The 19,647-nt window shown below is 39.6% G+C and overlaps 1 protein-coding gene across 1 annotated transcript in view; it reads left to right on the top strand.

Annotated features, from left to right (window-relative positions):
* The first annotated feature begins 368 nt into the window (after positions 1–368).
* The window catches only part of inpp4b (inositol polyphosphate-4-phosphatase type II B), a 145,327-nt gene continuing 126,048 nt past the window's right edge, over positions 369–19,647 (top strand). The window contains exons 1-3 of the mRNA XM_062432293.1: positions 369–526; positions 7,047–7,091; positions 17,970–18,088. Coding sequence (XP_062288277.1) covers positions 442–526; positions 7,047–7,091; positions 17,970–18,088 — 249 coding nt within the window. The 5' untranslated portion in view covers positions 369–441. The remainder of the gene's footprint in view (positions 527–7,046; positions 7,092–17,969; positions 18,089–19,647) is intronic.

Below are 19,647 nucleotides of genomic sequence, written 5' to 3'. Positions count from 1 at the left end.
TCTAGGTGCCCTACTGACAGCCCAAGATTGATGGATAGAGCTGTGTATCGCACATAACATCAATTTTGTCCTGCTTTCTCTTTCATTCTGAGTCTCACTCCTTCCTCACCCCCTCCCCACCGACCCCCCCTTCTGCCTCTCTCTCTCGCCTACTCACCCTCCCTCTCCCTCTCTCTACCCCTCCCTCCCTGCCACTGCTCCTGGTACCTCGCCGGTCCCTCTCTTCCGTATTAGTTTCCAAAAAGCATCCTTAATGCTGCCAGAGAGCGCGCTGTGAGGCAGCAAGAAACTGAGGTGAGCGGATTGCTATCTTTGTGACAGCTTTTCCGCTTGGCAGGCTGCGTGTGAGCCGGGGAACTGGACTGGACTGTGGTGTTCCGTGGAGGAGGTGGGAGAGGAGGTGGAGGAGCAGGAGGGAGAACTGAGGGGAGAGCTGGACAGATGGAGGATGGCACCCAACACCTGGGACACTGCATGGTTGACATGAAGGAGCTCAGCGCCAACCCTGAAGGACTGACTGCTGCCGGTGAGTTGACTGCACAGTGTTGTCTGTCTGTCTCTTAATCTGTCTCCTCTACCTTTTCTCCTCTGTCCTTTCTCATACAGTTAAACTCTGTCACACCTTGTGTGCTATTGGAATCAATTCTGTTTCTGGAAATGCTTGTCCCTGTACTGTCAAGACTGTTAAGTTTTAGCATATTTCACCTCTGTTTGTGTTTGTAGTGGCAGTGTTTTTTTCCCCTCCTTGTCTTTAACACCCACACATACAGGAAAAGTGTGTGTTTGTGTGAGAGTGTGTGTGTGTGTGTGTGTGTGTGTGTGTGTGTGTGTGTGTGTGTGTGTGTGTGTGTGTGTGTGTGTGTGTGTGTGTGTGTGTGTGTGTGTGTGTGTGTGTGTGTGTGTGTGTGTGTGTGTGTGTGTGTGTGTGTGTGTTTGAGAGAGAGCGAGAGATAAGGGTGGAGGTACCAGGGAAAGTGAGAGGGAAACAAATTTAAATATATGGATGAGTGAATATGCAAATGATTGATTTAACTCACTGCAGTTTACATTGTCTTAACTCACACCTTCCAGTGTCATAATATTTCAATCATTACAAAGCAAAATATTTTTTATACATGACATTAACGTTCATTGTTTTTCATGTGTTTGCTAAAACTATTTGAAATGATCAGACACATCTTTTGAAACAATATCATGTTGATACATTAATACTTAATTATATCCACACCATGCCTTTCTGCATGGTCCCAACTAAGTGTTAGGTTCTTACAAGTCTTTCTTACATACTTTTGTGAAAAATAGAATTTGATTTAGTAGTTCTGAGAAAGTTAGGAAAAACACTGTTTGTTTGACATGTTTGTGTCTTAAAATCTTCACGTCTGTATTTAAGTGTACCTGTTTGTGCATGTGTGTTCCTTCCTGTGTGTATTTCTCTGTGAATGTGTGTGTGCTTTACCTTTTTTTACTGCAGTTATATTCTATGTAGCCTGAACGTATTGTCACTAATGAGCTCTGGCAGAGGCAAACTAGATGTCTCAGTGGCCACCACAACAGGAGAATGCTAAAGAGATTAGCCATATCAGTGATGCCACAAAACCTGCTCTCCAAGTTTAATACCTTTGCTCACCAAAAGGACAGACGCTGCATGCAGCGCTGCTAAGCATTTGCATTGGCATGCAAGCTCATCACCATCATCTTGCACATGGGGATAAGTAAATGGAGCCGCACAAAGAGGAATGAGAGCACAATGCATGATGTCTTGACTACTTTGCCTTGAACCACACAGATACACACTGAACCAGCTTCTTGCATGCACAATTACATACGTGCAAACACACGTGCACACACACGTGCACACACACACACACACACACACACACACACACACACACAGATAGACACAAATAAGAAAAAGTATACACACAGGCACATCCACACATAATACACACGTGCACAGCCACACACATGTTCTTGCAGTCTATCAGTTATGCCCTGTTTGCAAACCTTAGATATGTGCTACTATAAAATCACAGCCACAGTTTGGAGATGACATCTGACAGGTGTGGGAGTATAATGGTAATGACAAATACCTCACTGTACCTCTGTCTTGTTTTCCTTAAGCATCCTGGGAGACAAAAGGAAAGAGCAAAGCATGTAATTATCATGTTTGGCACGAAAGACAGGTTGACAACCCAGTATTATCAGTCGCAAGGTGAAATAGTTTATCTCCTCCTTTTTGACAGGATAGAGAAGTGGGGCCAAACTGGGTACTTTTGGCTATTTTACAAACTACCACAAGGGGTAAAATGTTATGTTATTGGAACTATTAACTATTTTCCAAGAACTTGCATACAGGCATGTCAGATTTAAATGAAAGCTGCAACACAATTGATTGTTGCTTTCATTGCACAATGACATCACAAAACTATTGTGAATCTAAATGTCTCACTCTGTACCCTTTTTAACCCTCCATACTCCATCTGCAAGCGATGCGGCAGTCAAGACCTCCTCAATACACCCAACTGATTCACAACACTTCATTAAATGCTGGCAACAAAACCATCTGTCCCCTCTCAATCTCCTAGGGCAGTAATGTGACGATAACTCACTCTCCCATTCAGCACCACTTGTCCTAATGGGATGCCTGTTTGTGCAAACATCAATCGAGTTAGAGGAATGTTAGCCGGGCTGATGACTGAATCATCAGAAAAGATGTGCAGGTGTTGTTCAGGCAATTTAAACTACATGATAGAGAGAAAGTAAGGAGAGTGAAATTGGACAACATAACTGAGGGGGGGAAACATTAAAGTTAGAGTGTGTGTGTGTGTGTGTGTGTGTGTGTGTGTGTGTGTGTGTGTGTGTGTGTGTGTGTGTGTGTGTGTGTGTGTGTGTGTGTGTGTGTGTGTGTGTATATGTGTATATGTGTGTCTGTGTGTGTGTGTCTGTGTGCATGTGCAGTGAGGGTGAGGAATAGAGTTGGTGTTTGGGTCGGTTCATTGAGAGATGGCCAGTTACATCCCTTAAATATCAAATCCCCTGGTGAGCCAGCCACATAGGGGAATTATTAATATCATCACAAAAATCCAAAGTAAATAATATTCAAAACATAAACAGGATTTGTTTGTATGCACGGGCTCTTACATGCAATATCTATTCATGAAGAGGATAAGCAGGAGTGATTAGGAATTTGTACTATACCCACTGCGAGGGGTTTATCAAAGCTCCTTTTGGAAATTGCTTGATTTTCTTAGTCGAGCTGGTAGTATATGATGGGGTGCAGAGCAGCAGCAGGCAGCATTTGGGAGCTTTTCCACAATTATTTTTTGTGGAGTCAGGAATAAGCAGCAATCCCATGTGAGATATGTTCTTGCACTCCCCTACAGTCCCTACTTCCATCCCCCCTCTCAGAGTATCTGCTGTAAGCTACCGAGGAGTCATCACGCTGTACAGTGGATGAGGAAGCAGGGCAATGAGAAGGGAAAAGGGTTAAATGATCGTCTGAAAGATGGACAATGTAAGTCCCTGTACATTAATTAACTTTGTCATTCCAGAGACATCACCTAGTTCGCTTACATCCTAATAAATTACGCTCTCCTATCCCTTCAGCGTGCCTTTTCCCCCACTGATACCACCCACAGACAGCAGGTGATAGATTTGAGGTACAGTGTGGCTCTGCTGTTATTCCTAGAGCCAGATGAAACTGCAGTAAAGCGGACGGGCACACCTCATTTGCTTTGGGCCCCTCTGGGAGTTACATCTGCATGTGCCGCCTGCCGCCTTGCCGAGCTTATTACCATATTCATAATGCCAGCGGATATCGATTATAAATACCACACCTGTGCCACTTTTCTCTACACTCTTATCCACACATTGGAGCCGGATCACCAGTGAGCGTCATATGCTGAAGGAGATGTGATTGAGCTGGGCAGTACAGGTGGTTGACCTCTCCCCATGTAATGGCTAATTATTATAATTAGACTTCCTGTATTTGTTTTGGTCAGCCTGATCCTTCTGAGGGGTTAATGACATGTGGTGCAAAGACAAGAATGGTGTCACAGTGTACATAACAGGTGTTCTGTCTACAGGCTGCGTATGCATAATTTGTCCGTGATTTTAATAACTGTAGATATTTGCAAGTGAGTGTGAACATACAAGCTGCACTTTCCAGAGCTATAGTGGAACACTGTTAAATGTCACCCGTGGTTTTCAAAGGCGCAAAATAAACTGTGTTGCCTGTCTTATAATCAAAGCATCTGGTGTGATCCCTCCATAAATACTTGACACTCTACTTGCTAGCTGCACCTTAAAATTCAGACATATTTTAAATCCAATTCTCCTTTTCCCTCACTATCTAGCATATTTAGTTGCTTTGGCATGTGTGTATGTCTCATGATGGCTATCCTGAACCCATATCAGACTTAGACTTAGCTTTTCTCCTTATCTTTATTCAATTATTCCTGCAATGACAGACATTTTCCACTGCTTTCTACCACTCTAGATAAGTTGGTGTTTAGCACAGATGGAGTCCTCCAAAGTAACTGGACTGTTTCAAGTGACAGTCCCTTATGATAACGTGGCACCAGAGACAGGACCCAACAGCTGGCACTGTGTCAGCTCACCTAGCTAAAGAGCTTTTGGTTGGTACCTCACAACGTGTCATCCGGGCTTATTAAAGTTTCATCAGCACTCGCAAGTAAGCCTAAGTGGTGACAACATGAAGAGACATGACCCTTGAGGAATGGGATAATGATGAGAGTGATGTGAAAACCAGTTTATTTACATACATAATTGCCCTATTTGTGCAATTGTGTGTGTCTGTTTACATGCCCACGTGCTATGTGTGCACTTGTTTAATTGGACACTTTACTGTACTTGTATGCAAAACAGATATTGCACCACGTTTGCATAAGCCTGTTTATTCAAATGTAGCAAGGGGCGGACGAGTATGGTGACTGACAGACCCCAATTCACTGCAACTTGAGAATACACAAGCCAGTAGAGAAAAGGTGAACAAATTTAGGATTATATTCACAAAATGGTCTACATTTATGCTGAATTTAGAAATGCATTGTTAGGTGGTGCTGTGCATTGGGCTTTCTTGGCATTAGTAGGCAAGTGACTCTCAAGAGGACACTGGGTAATATTTCCATAATTCAGTATGTTTGTTATTCATTAGCAATGCTTGTATTGTCATTTGTTTTGCATGAATTTAAATGAACATGTCAAAGAATATATTTAAAAAGAATAAAATAAAAAAAGACTGCATTTGAATGGCTAATCCACACTAAACATAATTCATAACATCCGCATGATCTAGAACAGTTCCATATTTGTCTCTTAAGGATATAAACAACAGCACTAAAACATGCAGTAAATCTGTAGTTTTACTGACAGTTATAGGAGACTACGCTTCTGAATGTGGTGACATTACACCACAGGAATTTATCACTGATAAGTATATACTGCATCTTGTGTCTTACCTATTTGCTCACCAGTAGTAGGAAGCTTCTATTTTTCTTTGAGGACAAAAAGTTACAGTGTTTGTCAATGTAAAATCCCAGGAAACAACTGACAGTGGAGTTGACTGTTTGATTTGCCCCACCCAAGGTTCCCTCAATATTTGCTCTGAAAGTGTTTTCCTGGCAGGTGTTCCTGCACTTTACAGAGGTCAGTGGTTGTTGGTGGTAGCTTAGAACAAATAGAATGAGTAAGCTTGATCTGTTATGCACATTTTGTTATGCACTTTACCTTAATATTGCATACTTTTGCCATGTGATTGTTGATTAGTCAGATCTAAATATGTCTCTATTCTCTTTGTCCTTGAAGACACACTTTGTGATATATGACTTACAAATAAACCTGATCTGACTTTACATAAAAACTGTCTAGAAAGTTCAGTGACTGATGTAATTATAACACATAAGTAAATCATTTTTAGTCTCTATGAAAGAACTCATTATATAAAATGACTATTACCTAAAGTCATGTGGTGCCCACACATCAGTAAGCATCGAGTATCCATGGCCCATTAGTGGAGTTGATGAGCCTGAGAGAGGCCAATTGTGTCCAAGCACTCCAGGAAGAAGAAACAGCATTTAGTGGTTTAGGGCCCCTCTACATGTTGCGCCACCATGCAGGTGTTTCGTCTGTTTGGTGTTTGAATGGTTGCGTGTTAGACTGTGAAAGTGATGAATGAGAGACTGGGCTAGTGACAGATGATACAAGCAGTCAGTCCTCTACTCATCATTATGGCGTAAGCCCTCAAGGACAATGGATACCCAGAAACTCTTGTTCTGACACTCACAGAGATTGCAGCGTGTTTGCATAATCTAAAATGAACAGTTACACCAATCATTGTGGCATTTTGGGAGCCTTTCCTGCTCCTAGCAATCTCTAATGACATTTTTCTTTTCTGCTTAAAATAGTTTCTGTCTTAACAGTGGCACCACTTTGATGAAAATGAATTTCAGATTTCAATCTAGTTTATATTCTGTCTATATTCTACTGTGTGTGATTATTCCTTTTTATTAGCCATGCTAGCAGCCTCGCTCTGGGATGGCAATATCAGTCGGTCGGTCCACCATATTGGTTTAGACTGAAATATCTTAACAACCGTCAGAAAGATTGCCATGGAATTTTGAACAGGCATTCATGTTGTCCAGAAAATGAATCCCTTTGACTTTTTATCTAACGCCACCACCAGGTCAAGGTTATTATTCAGTGAAATATCTCAACATCGACTGGATGACTTGGCAGGAAATTTGATACAGTTCTTCTTGCTTCCCAGATAACGAATCCTAATAACTGTGATGACCTTTCAAGCAACACCATGACGTTGAAACACACTGCTAGCATGGCTGTAGATTCTTAGACTTGATTATTTAAATATAGTATACTTTCTTACATCTCAGTGCTTGCGATAGTTAAGATTATGTTACATTTGTCCTGCTTCTTCCACGATGTTCATATGTTCCTCATGCTTTCCTCCCCCTCTCCTTTTGCTTTTATACTCAATGTCCTTCCATCTTTCTGTCTCTGTCTTTCAGGTGTTTTTCTAACACCCAAGCTGCCTCGGGTGGAGTTCAGCCTTGGTAAGTCCCACGTTTGCTCTGTGAATCAAGCCTCATTATATTTTGCAGGGAAGTACTAAAAGTGAAGACATCCAACACTTTCTTTTGCTCACTTTCTTTTAAAGACATTAGACAAAAAGACGCGTGCATGGTTGCACACATTCAGTAATGTCAAATCTCTCTTCCCTTCCATGGCCGAGATACACTACAAATGTTTATGGCCCATCGGCCCTCTTGGCTAAAATAGTGTGACTGTTGTTGAACGCACATCAACAAACACTCACACCCTGACAGTTAAACTAATGCAGACGTCAGTCAGAATTAGCTGTGTATCTTCAGACATCCCTAATCTGTCCTCAATTCTGACAAACACAAGTACCTCAAGCCACAAGGATGGTTAGAAGGGACAACAGAAACGAGGCACAGAGAAAACATTAGAAAGACTGATGAGAGGGTCTTTTGAACTTTTCGTCGAGATGGCCTCATTCATTTTTTATGTGATGGAGATGTTGGAATTCTATTTCTAGACATTTCATTGTGGCGCAGGTCAAGTTTCCTGAAGCAAAAATGCAAACTGAAATATTATTACTGTAGTCTTTGACAGCCAAGATTGATGGTATCAAAGATTTGCATCCTGGCTCCTTGTTTCTATCTTTTGAGGGTAACTACAACAAAGGTCTCCTGCTGTTCCTCTCACTGTAAATGGGGGAGTGACAGAAACTGTAGCCCATCCCTGGAAAATCTGTACTCAATTTCATTTATCACAGTGCTACTTACAGTAGAAGGGTGATTACAGATATCCTACACAGAGTCACCTGATAACTTCATGGCCTCTGTTTGCCCTCTGATCATGACAAGTCATTTTTAATGCTTAGAGTGTGATTAAGCAGCAACAACAGCATGTTGATACCACATGATTTTAATATTCCTGACATTCCCTGCATAGACTTAAATTACAGTGAGCCATAAAAACATGATCACAGTTTGTGTATTGTAGATATTGATATTTTTACAGCTGTTACCTTATTCAGTGTTATTTTTCTAGTTTTTTTATGATCAGTTTAACTTATGTAAAATGTCTTTGAGTGCACTGAAAAGCACAAATGTATTATTTGCCATTATTCTGAAAACATACACACAATCACATTTACATACAGCAGATAAGAGTGTACCAATATATTATGCAAAATTAATCAAACGAAGCCCTTGTAATGCTTACTTTGGTTTCTAAATCTTAATTCTGTTTGAATTTACACTCGGATAATTCTGTAGGATGAGGGTCTGCACTTGGGTAGAAAAACTATTTGAATGTAAATTCTCTGTCATGGTGGAGAATCCAACTGACAGCTGACACCTAGAAATACCATTTCCCTCTTTAATTGCCCGGGTTGCATGTGTGCTCAATGTACAGGTTATCTGTTGAACCTTTCTTGTATCTGTCAAACGGTTTAATTTATATGGTTTCTAAAAGATATGTGCATATTTTATTTCTAACTTTTATAAAACTTGATCAAAAGAATACAGAACATCTTGAATTGCAGAGTTTAAAAGATGTGGCATTTTTAAATGTGTTAGATTCTTGTTTTCTTGTATTAAACTCATTAATGATAATAACAATACAGTAGTAACCGATAGTTGATTACATGACGTCTGTAGGCGCTTTGCAGGTTCAGCAGCTGCTAGCTAGGCAGCTTACTCCTGGTGGTAGATCTAAAGCCAGGCAAGCCAAACTTAATTCAGTTCCTTTTGTACACAATGAGTCAGTTACATTTGCAAATTTAAATTAAAAAAAAGCTCTGTCACAGCAAGCAGGCAGGAAAGAATCTGAGCCTGAATCTGAAAACCCATGCTATCTATACATTGGCTAAGATTCAAAACTAATCATTTAAAGGAAACAAATAAATATTTTGAAGCTGCTTTTAAACGGACAGTCAGAGCATATCTCAAGTCTTCAGAGAGGTTATTCTGCAACAAGGATCACAAAAACTAACCCTCAGTTCTAGAAGAAGACAAGTGCCAGATGACCAGAAAGGTATGAGTGTCTCATTGCTTTTAAACATGTGTAACACCTTGTGGAGCAAGGCCATTCAGCGCTTTATAGATAATCAAGAGAACCTTAAAGTCTATTCTAGTGCGTGCTGGAAGCCATTGCAGTAATTTGAGGAGAGGCCTGATGTCTTTCCTTTTTTAAAATCTCTGTTAATAAAAAGTGTTTCTGAATGAGCTGCAGCTGCTGCACATTCCACAGTGGTGTAAAATGTATACCCACTATAATGAGTAATTGTTGATTTATAATTTGCATGTGTCTATGTACGTGTGTTTGTTTGGTTAGAAGTGGTTCCCCACCTTCACGATTAACTTAAATTATATAATTATAGAAATACATGGTGTTTAGGGGAAAAAAGCTCCCCTAGATGGCAATGATGAACACACACTTAAACAAATGCATGCAGTAAAGCAATTGTCCACGTACCTTGTTGTGGTCAGCTCACCCCCTCACAGGATGATTACATCTTATATTAATTCAAATCTAATGAGACAGGCAAACAGATTAAACAGCGCAACACAATAAATTGTCACACAGTAATTCAAAAATGATTTTAACAAATATGACCTGTGATAAAATACTAACTCTGACCACATACAGACAGAGTGAGAAAAGATGCTCCTTGCCTTTGCACAGATTCTGCAGAACACAGAGGTAATCTCTTCACCGGGTTCAGACCTTGCTGGGTTTTACTAGCATTACAGCACTGGACTTATCTTTTGAACCAAAAATAATGAGGATATTCATGTGTGGAGATCTGTACTTCAGTTTTTTACACTGTGTCACAAAATCTATCGTTAAAAAGGTTCTCTACTCAAAACGTGAAAAGTGAAATGTGAAACAAACAATCTCAAAGGAGAAATTTCAATGGTGAGCACGTTTCTGTCTTTTAAAATACCAACCAATTTAAAGCAGTGACATCTGTACCTTCCTGAAGATAGTCAACAGGACCTTGATTCAATTTATATCTCTTATATTAACCACAAGAAATATTGCTGTTAATTAAATTAATTATTTACCTTGTTATGACCACCTCTCCACCCCAAAAACTGATATTGTTTTCAGGGGAGCACAGGTTGATTTTTTAATGGAGGGAGGTAGCCCTTTGCAACCTCATTATTTTAATACTATTAGATGCAGCTTTGATATTGTAAATGTGAGAGATGATCAGCTTCTGAAATATCTTAAATAACTTCTATATTGCTTCTAAAAGTCAAATAACAGCAAATCGTTTTTTATACTAGCATGTTCACAGTGTACATGCAGTTATATACACACACACCTGCACAGGCAAACACTTTTACTGTAAGTACCCTGCTGTGATTTAAAAGAACTTATACCACTGTCTCTCATTCCTCAGTAAAGTTCAAAGTCTTTTAATGGCTGTGACATGTTGAATCAGGTCGGTTCTGTATCGTGATAAGTATAAAAGCAGAAACTGACTTTTTATTTCTATAAAGACTCTAGCAGAAGTCTTTTGTTCTATTTCAAGTAATGTTCTTGGTCCTTTACAGTAATGAAAAATTCCGTTTTTGAGTGTTACAAGAAAGAAAAAAAAACATTATTCAAACATTTTTGCATAGATATCCAGAAGTAGCAGGTGTAACTTTGCTGTGAATGGCAGTTTGACAAATGTACTTTTAAATTGTATACTATTCATTTCAAGCTTGAGGCTCACATATGAGAAGGAAAATTATGGGCATTATATTAAAGTCTTGTCGGTATGTCAGTAGCACTCGGTAGCAGCAGGGGAAGGACATACGTATTTATCACAACAAGACAGCTCTTATTTTCCCTCTGTTTTCCCCAGACTCACTGCAAACAGGTGTACAAAATGGCGGCACATGCAAATAATGTTGTCAAATTAATTGAAGTGTTGAAATAATTATCATGATGAATAAGCTTCTTCTGGAGATGAGCATATATTCGTCTCCTGTGGCAACTCCCAGGGCTCTCATCTCGATTAAATGGAATTTAGATTCATTGTGGGGTCACAGAGGCCCAGTGCATTAAAACTCATTTCCAGCAAATTCATCTTGAAAGAGCTCGGCATATTTCAATCACACAAAATAAATACAGCATCGTAATTGAAGCCTCCAAGGAAGGGCAAACATTATTACTCCAATTGCTCAATTGTTATGGTAATTTAGGAACAATTCTCAGTGTACTTTGGAAGTTGAGTCACTTGACAAAAATTGCAAGTCATGTTATTGTTGAATACATATTCAACTAAGTAAAGACAGGTAATTCAGTAATTAATGACTAAAAGTCAGTCTTCACATCAGCTGTATTTTGGTCACTTTTTTTCTGCTTTTCAATCTATTATTTTAATATATCTCACTTTCATAGGCCATGCTCTTCTTTCCTCTATCTTTGTCACACCATCATTATCTTCCCTCTCACCCAGGCTTCCTTCCTCAAACTCTAAATGTCTCTCTAAGGGATGCCCCTGTCCTTTCCCTCTGTTGCCCTTGCTATTTCCCTTTCCTGCCACCCCCATCCAGCATCATAATAGCTCTGACCTTAGTGGGTCAGTTGAAGTGTCATATCCCTGTAAGAGAGCCAGTCTGGTGATGCATGGTTGGGTACCCAGTCCCGTTTCAATCACCAGATTGGCTGTGGTTAACTGTGCAGCAGGTTAGAGAAGATCCCTCTGACCAGTCAAATATATGTCCCTTGAGGTGACTGAGGGGAACAGTCAGTAAGTTATCCGCAGTATCCCATCTTGGATTTTGTGTGTATGTGAGTGCTGCGAAACAACAACAAAAGAAGTAAAAAGAAAAGAAAATAATGCTAGAATCATTTCAACAAAAGAGAGCCAATGTAATTTACAAATAGAGAGCCACAAAATGGAGAGATGATGATATGATGTAACAGCCTGAAAGAAAAAAAAGATGGAGCTCTGTGGCAACCTTAGTGGCCTCTGGCAATTACGTGCATACGCGTGTGTCATTGCATACAAAGTGAGCTTGTGCATTGTATGTTAGGTATGTTCATGCAAATGTGCAAAGACCTTTTGCACCTAAAGTATTGGCACAACACCCCAACCAGAGACACACAAATCCTGTTTGCATGCATATATGAGTGCATATGAACATATTTTTGCATGACTTATAAAGTAATGTTTTTGCCTGAATGAAAACTCCTCTGCCTCAGCTTTTGCCCTGCAAAAGCAAATGTGAGACGCCCTTTAATGTTTGTCCAAAAGACCTGGCACCGGGGTCTGGAGAAGAGAAAGGGAATGTGGGATCAGAATAGCCCCTAAGAGATAATACATGCATGAGCTTTGCTGCACTGCAAGATATTCTACAGTACAACCCTGTCTTGTTGCCTTTTCCCAGCCGCAGCTCCTAAGAGAATATGAGGGGCTGAATGTTACTATCTTCCATGTTTTTGCACTTTTCTGCTTTCTTCTACTATCAAGCTTGGCAAACACTGTATGTATTAACCCTGCATTATTAGCACCTGGCTTAATTTAATAACTAATAACTAATAATACATTTCCAAAGTGTCTGTTCTTTATGGGAGTCATGATGATTAATCGCCAGAAGTGTTAGTTTTGATTTAGACTGTGCTGCCATGGAAAATAAGATTGAACTGGAGCAGAATGTCCACAGCTACTTGCAGGTCCATATTCTACTTTTCTAGAACTGCACACAGTAGCGGCACCTTTCTCCTTTTTCTTTCATCATTTTACAGGATGTGCTGTCCTCTGTGAATAAAACATAATAAGAATTGTTTTGGGGGTTCCATATTCACATTCAGTGTGAGCACCCACATCGTGAAAAGTTGATAGATCTTTACAGTGTGAGCATAGAAATTGTACATTTTGGCTGAGCATAAAGAGAGTAAAACCTGTCATGTGAGTAAATGCATCACACAAGATTAATACAACCATGTGACTGCCCAGTTTTACGCACGGCTTGCAAAGGGCACTGTTGTCTCATTGCTCAATGAGGCGGACAACCACAATCAAACACGTGAGCAGGCACACACAGGACACGGAGAATCATCTGGTCTTTCATTAAATCCGTCGGTCATCAGTATGTTTATTGCCACCAATCTCACTTAGTTGTTAAACAAGCAATAAAACTGAATGCCTTACATTCAGGTATACATGAATACCTCTTTATTTCATTTCTGAGGTACAGTCAAGTTCTATTATAGCCTTGGCATCCAATTTAAATTCATATCTGCTTAGATGGCTACTATTAAATCTATCAAAGGGTTTTCAGTCTTGTTTCTGAACTACTGATTTAATTTTAATTTTTGATGATCTATGAATGATGCAAGATTAAGTATTTTTTTATTTGTGCTTTGAAAACTGTTCATGTAGTGCATTAATCAATTAAATATGTAAATCCACATTAACAAAAACTACAGTTTGGTTAACAAATTGTTTTCTTCATTTCAGCATACTCCATGTCTTTTATATCATGTAGCAAAACAGTTCATCTTTAATATATAACCTCTGGTTTGTCTTGTAATGGCTCCATGCACTGACGTTCCATTGAGATCAAGTTATTAACTCTTCATGATTCACTCTACGCTCCCCTGCTGTGCCACTGACTCTTTTACCAACGCTCAGACAAAGTGTGTCAGCACAACAATGTAGCGACTGAGTTGTTACTGGCTCAGATAAAGCATTTTTCAATTTAATATCACAAAATGAAATGTTGTACATTGAATACTCTTAAGTGAGTCTCATAACAAGATGCTCCCTGGAGAATTGGAAGAATTAGCAAATGAGATTTACTCTAATGCAATCAAGGGTCTATTTCAGAGCTAATGTCACATGGTTTGAATGTAACAGTTGGGAGTTTTTATCACCACGCAGTCTTTTTAGGCTTCATGTTTAGCTCTTGCCTGTTTTGAAAAATACAGTTTTTATAATGTATATGAATGATGGGTATGGGATGTTTTGGGTATAACCACTCACTGCTGCTAAAAAATATTTCTCTTTTAGTAAGACATACAGCATGTCTGTCATTTTTTCCCCGTTTTTGCAAAATACAAGAAATAGATGGTTAGGTGACAATGGTTAGAGATGGTAGAGGGTAACATGCAACAAATGCACAACATCTTGAGATCTTGGTATACCCAGACAAGCACACGATTTAACAACCAGTCAATTTATAAACATGTTCAAGTTGTAATCAGCTGTAATTTACATTTTTAGCTCAAGGCATGTAGGTAAATGTTTAATTTACAGTATAAACTGAATGATGTAAGCATAATATTGAGAATATGCAACATAAGTCAGCCACTAAAGCTCGAAAGTTCAGTAAAACAATATATGGAGAAAATTACGCACACAAAAGACGTACATAGTCCCAACAAACAATAACTGTACAACCAAGGCTTTATGCCATAATGTGTCAGCAGATTCGTCAGGATATTGATTATGAATAAATGAATATAAAATACATGAGGTGATTATTTTTGCTGTTTTTTTAACTATAGAGGTCATCCTCTTTTTCCTGACTTTGTCCTGGAGAATACAGACACTGCTTTTAGTAAAGCCAGAGGACCAGACTGAATTTCAGAGCAGGGGAACCATACCCGTTTCTTATGTACTGAAACTGACCTGCTCCTATTTCTCCAGTTTTTGCATGGAAACAATTTGGAAGAATAGTGTTGGTTATGACTGCTACTGTTTGATAGCATGTGCCTATTTAGGGTGAAAAGAACAGGTAGATGGCTGTACTGTTAAGTTACAGTTAACGAACTACGTGACTTTTAGAGAGGCATAATCGTATGCAGAGACTGCTACAACAAAAATAACAGAAGTGATTATGCTTTTCTTAACATAGTAGATTCAGTTATTGTGTGATATTGGGACACCTCATACTGTTGAGACAAGACAGTATCAAAGCAAAAAATACAAGTCTAAGATAGTATGTAGTCTTTTTAATCTTTGGCTAGCTTTACTAAATTTACTTTACCAATTAGTTAACTGTATGTTTATCTTGGTAACTCTTAATGTAACTTGTTATAAAAACTGCTGTTGATGGAGGATATTGTGATTCTGACAGAACTGATGATCACAACTCAGAAACAGAAATGAAAACAACTGACTAAAGCTGTCAATATTTCTTAACATTGTCTGAATTGACTGTAATATGATTTTATTTCACTGTAGTTGTCCTCTGTGAACAACAACAGAGTGACAGTTCACACAGTTGTAAATATATTTTCCAAATGACTCTACAAACCCTCCCTTTAATTAAACCATTTTGGATATTTCAAATTTTACACTGTGTTATTCTTCCTTAAACCAAATATGTCTGCTCTATTTAATATTTAAGTGTGTTCAGTTTCACACATGATGAGTTGAAAATAATTAGTCATATCACAGATTGCCAAACAAGCTTCAAATGTTTGCCTGTTGAAGATGCATTCTTACAGTCGGCTGCTTTCCCGTGTGTGAAAAATGCTCATTACATCCTGACTTTGTATGTATTGCTGTTCTTTAGAAAAGTCAGTCAGTCACTTTGACAGTAACATCAGCCTTCCGGCGCTTTTGGAAAGTGATCATAGATGTACAATAGCTGAAGAGGAGTGTGTACATACTGTAATATACTGTACTGTTACACTTGTATGTATCTCTATTGATCTTGCCATGAAGGTACAATTTCCAAAAACAACTTCTAAAGGCTGCACATTGGATAATGAACTGTGTTGTTTTTATGTCTCATTGCCAGCAACAGCCTTGGCTGGAGAGCATTATGTTTTCAGGTTGTACATCCATCTGTATGTCCGTCCATCCCAATTCTCATGAACGCAATATCTCAGGAACGTCTTGTAGGAATTTCTTGAAATTTGGCGCAAGCATCCACTTGGACTCAAGAATGACATGATTAGATTTTTATGATCAAAGGTCAAAGGTTACTGTGACCTCATATCTGTCCCATTCTCGTGAACGTGATATTTCAGGAACACTTGCAGGGAATTTCATTACATCTGGCACAAACAACCACTTGGTCTCAAAGATGAACTGATTCAAATTTTGTGTTCAAACGTCTAGGTCACTGTGTCACTTTTTGGCCATAACTCAGAAACTCATACACTAATTATGCCAAAGTTTAACACAGTTTTCTTAAATTGATAAAATGATGACATTGCATATCCAAAACCGTAACTCAGGAATAGATGTGGAGATTGTGACCATAGTTTACATTTGGTGGGATACTTAATTGGTGACACCAATCTTGGGTGCCCACCTTGAAACTGTGGTAATTTTATTAAATTCCTTTAAAGTTTTTACTACAAATACTGATCTGGACAGACATGGATGTAACCACATTATTTATATTTATATTCCTCATAATATCCTCACCTAACACACTAGAGAGAGTCAGATAAATCACCTCTAAACTCGAAACGAAAAACGAAGGTCTGCATATTGTACATCAGAGTGTTTAATGCCCTGTTACTGAACCCTTCATTCCTTTCGTCAATTTTATTCTTGCTCTTCACTCCCTTTTAAAATGCCTCCCACAAAAACCCCTTTCATCTGCAGTTGCTGTTCAGTTGCTTAAACATTAAAATCAAGCCTGTGAAGATGGAACTGCACACAAAGAAAAATCCTTTGCCCTTGCAAAGGCCCTTGTTTTTTTGATAGAATTTCACCCACTGAGTGATATTATCCAGACTTTATTGCAGAGTAATGTGTGAAACTGATCAGGCATCACGAGCAGATCAATTGCTGTTTACAAGCCAGAATTCTGCTGCGTAGATAAAATGCAGCTCTTGGACCGGATCCAAGAAGGTTGCTGAACACAAATTTGTCATCACTGTACTCAAGTGTATACAAATGTTCATTAATACATAAAATCCAGAGCCATATGGTGTCATCTACTGCGTGTCAGGCTGGATGCTTTTATAGGCGTTTCATGTGTAACAGATGTGAACAGCATCTTACACTTATCTTCAATGTGACAAACTGTAACGTCAGAAATGGACATTTTTCCTGCTCAGTGTTGCACATAACATGTTTTGAAAGGTCCAGTAAAAAGCTTGCCACTCTCAGTCAAAAGTGCCACTGTAAACCTGCACTGTACATTTGATTTTACCAAAGAGATAACACAGATATAATAGCGCAGTAGTGTTTATCATGGACAGACGCATCAGTTCAGTTGTGATGGGATCAGCATAGTAGTAGCAGAGTATTATCGTGTTGGGGGGAGTTTCTGTTGGTAACCAGGAAGTGTCGGTTTCCTATAAAGGAATTGTGGGATAGAAAGTCTTCCTGTCCTTGGAGCCCAGCAGGGTTGAGTGACAAGCTGCTTTTGTTGTCGGAAATGAAAGCCCTAATAAAACTGATATCTCACTGCCAGAGGGAATACTACTTGCCTGGCTGCCATTTTAATCAACTGTTGAGGCGACAATTTATATCTCAATGTATATACATTTTATTTATTTCTCCAAACTGTGATTATGTTTTGATGCCTGTAATCTTTCCAGAAAAAGAGAAGGGACCATAGTTTGAAAGAGCAAATTAAAGATTGAACTCCTTTGTTCCTTTTGTGGTGATGCAACTCTTTAGCGCTCTGGCATGAGACTCCTTATCCGACAGGAGATACTTTACAATTGTCTACCTAGTGTTTTTATTTTCTTGTCCCAGGTTTATTTATCATCTTTCTCTCTCATTTATTGACATGTTCTTCATGTGTGCCACTGTATCATATGATTTGCGTCACTTATATTTCTATTGTAAGGAATTATCTCCTCCTCTCATCTTGATTGTTGTCCTCTTCTTCTCTGCCCTGATCTCCCCTTGTCTCCTGTTCTCTCCATCCTTCCTTCCCTTCATCGACTCCCCCTCCCTCTCTCCCTCTGTCCCTCTGTAGCATGTAGTGATCTGGTGGCCTCAGGCAGAGACAGGAAGCCCAATGCTTTGGTCCAGGTGGCTGTCATAGACCCCCACAAGCAGCACCTCGTCTCTCAGGCCTGCACAGAGATAGTGGAGGTAAGGCAACACACACACATGCACCATCCTCTGTGGCTCTCTACGACCTTTGAGGTTTGTTGTTTTGCTGTGTCTCTGGGTCACTGGGTCTTGGTTTGTGTTCTCTCAATCTCTGTCTGGCTTCCTTTTTTTCCCCTTTTCCACCATCTGACTCATCGAACTGGAACAGACAATGAGCGTTAACCTTTTATTTCCTGTGACAGTTAGGTCCAGGTGTCTAAGAGTTGGTGTGTTGCTCTCAATCAGTGTGTGTGTATGGGTTTAATTGGGTAGGAGTTCTATACAGTGCGTGTTTTATGCTCTTTGACCTCTTTAAATGCTCTTTTTATTACCACTGCTTTGACATTGGTGTTGCTAAGGCAACAGTCATCCAAGTGTTTTTTGGTCAGCAACAGCTGCCCCCTGTCCCACTATGGAACACCCCCCTTTACACACATTGATACACGCACACACAGAGACTTTTTTCTGCCCTCGTATGAGGGCAAAGTTTCCTGACGCATAAAAAAGGAGACACTCTTATTTTCTTGCTAATCCAGTAAGGCTAAATTAGCATAACCGTCTCTTTTCAAAGACTGCATTTTAACTGCTCTCCCCTCAGTCCTGTCGAGGGAGCAGCAATGTGTGTGTGTGTGTGGAAAGACAGGATGTGGTAGGATACTGTATGCTGGCTCAGGCAGCTCTGCAGACACTCTCAGTGCCGCTGGAGTTTTGATTTCATGGCAATAGCATTCAGGATTTGGAGTAGGATCTGAGGATATGGACTGCTTTCGACTACACAAAAACAGGGTACGTGCACATGTGTGATTTTACAAGTCTTACAAGTTTCAAAAGAGAGGTTTGCCACCTTAAAAGAGCAGTTTAAGATAGTCTGAGGAGTTTTCTGTGCATGATATTCATTTCATTAGTCAGGATAGTCTAATAGAAGTAAACGGCTTTACTATTACATATACCAATACAATTTGCCACTTTCGGGAATATTAAGATAAGCCAAACTGATCATTGATGTCAATTTACTTTTAACTCAAAATGTACACAACGCTGAAAAATTCAGTCACTCAAAAACTGACTTTGAATGAAGTGTTAGAGTTTTTAAGAGAAACACAGGTTGTTTGTTTGGACACCTGTAACCAGGAGGACCTCTGTATGTGTGTGTGTGTGTGTGTGTGTGTGTGTGTGTGTGTGTGTGTGTGTGTGTGTGTGTGTGTGTGTGTGTGTGTGTGTGTGTGTGTCTCTGAGTGTCACTGTATATATGTGTGTGTGTCTCTGAGTGTCTCTGTATATATGTGTGTGTGTGTGTGTGTGTGTGTGTGTGTGTGTGTGTGTGTGTGTGTGTGTGTGTGTGTGTGTGTGTGTGTGTGTGTGTGTGTGTGTGTGTGTGTGTCTCTGTGTGTCTCTGTATATATGTGTGTGCGTGTTGTGTATGTATGAATCTCAGTGTGTGTGCTGGGGAGCCCCACTGTGTTTGTAATATGAATTTCAAGACTGCCCAACTGCCACTTGCGTTTCTCTTGTTTGTCACATTCTCGGGATGCCAGCACTCAACAGCTGCCGCTGACTTT

This window comes from Scomber scombrus, chromosome 2 (assembly GCF_963691925.1).
Source record: "Scomber scombrus chromosome 2, fScoSco1.1, whole genome shotgun sequence".
NCBI classification, from domain to species: Eukaryota; Metazoa; Chordata; class Actinopteri; order Scombriformes; family Scombridae; genus Scomber; species Scomber scombrus.
The sequence above is the reverse complement of the archived record's forward strand: the minus strand, read 5'-3'. Positions and strand labels throughout refer to the sequence as shown.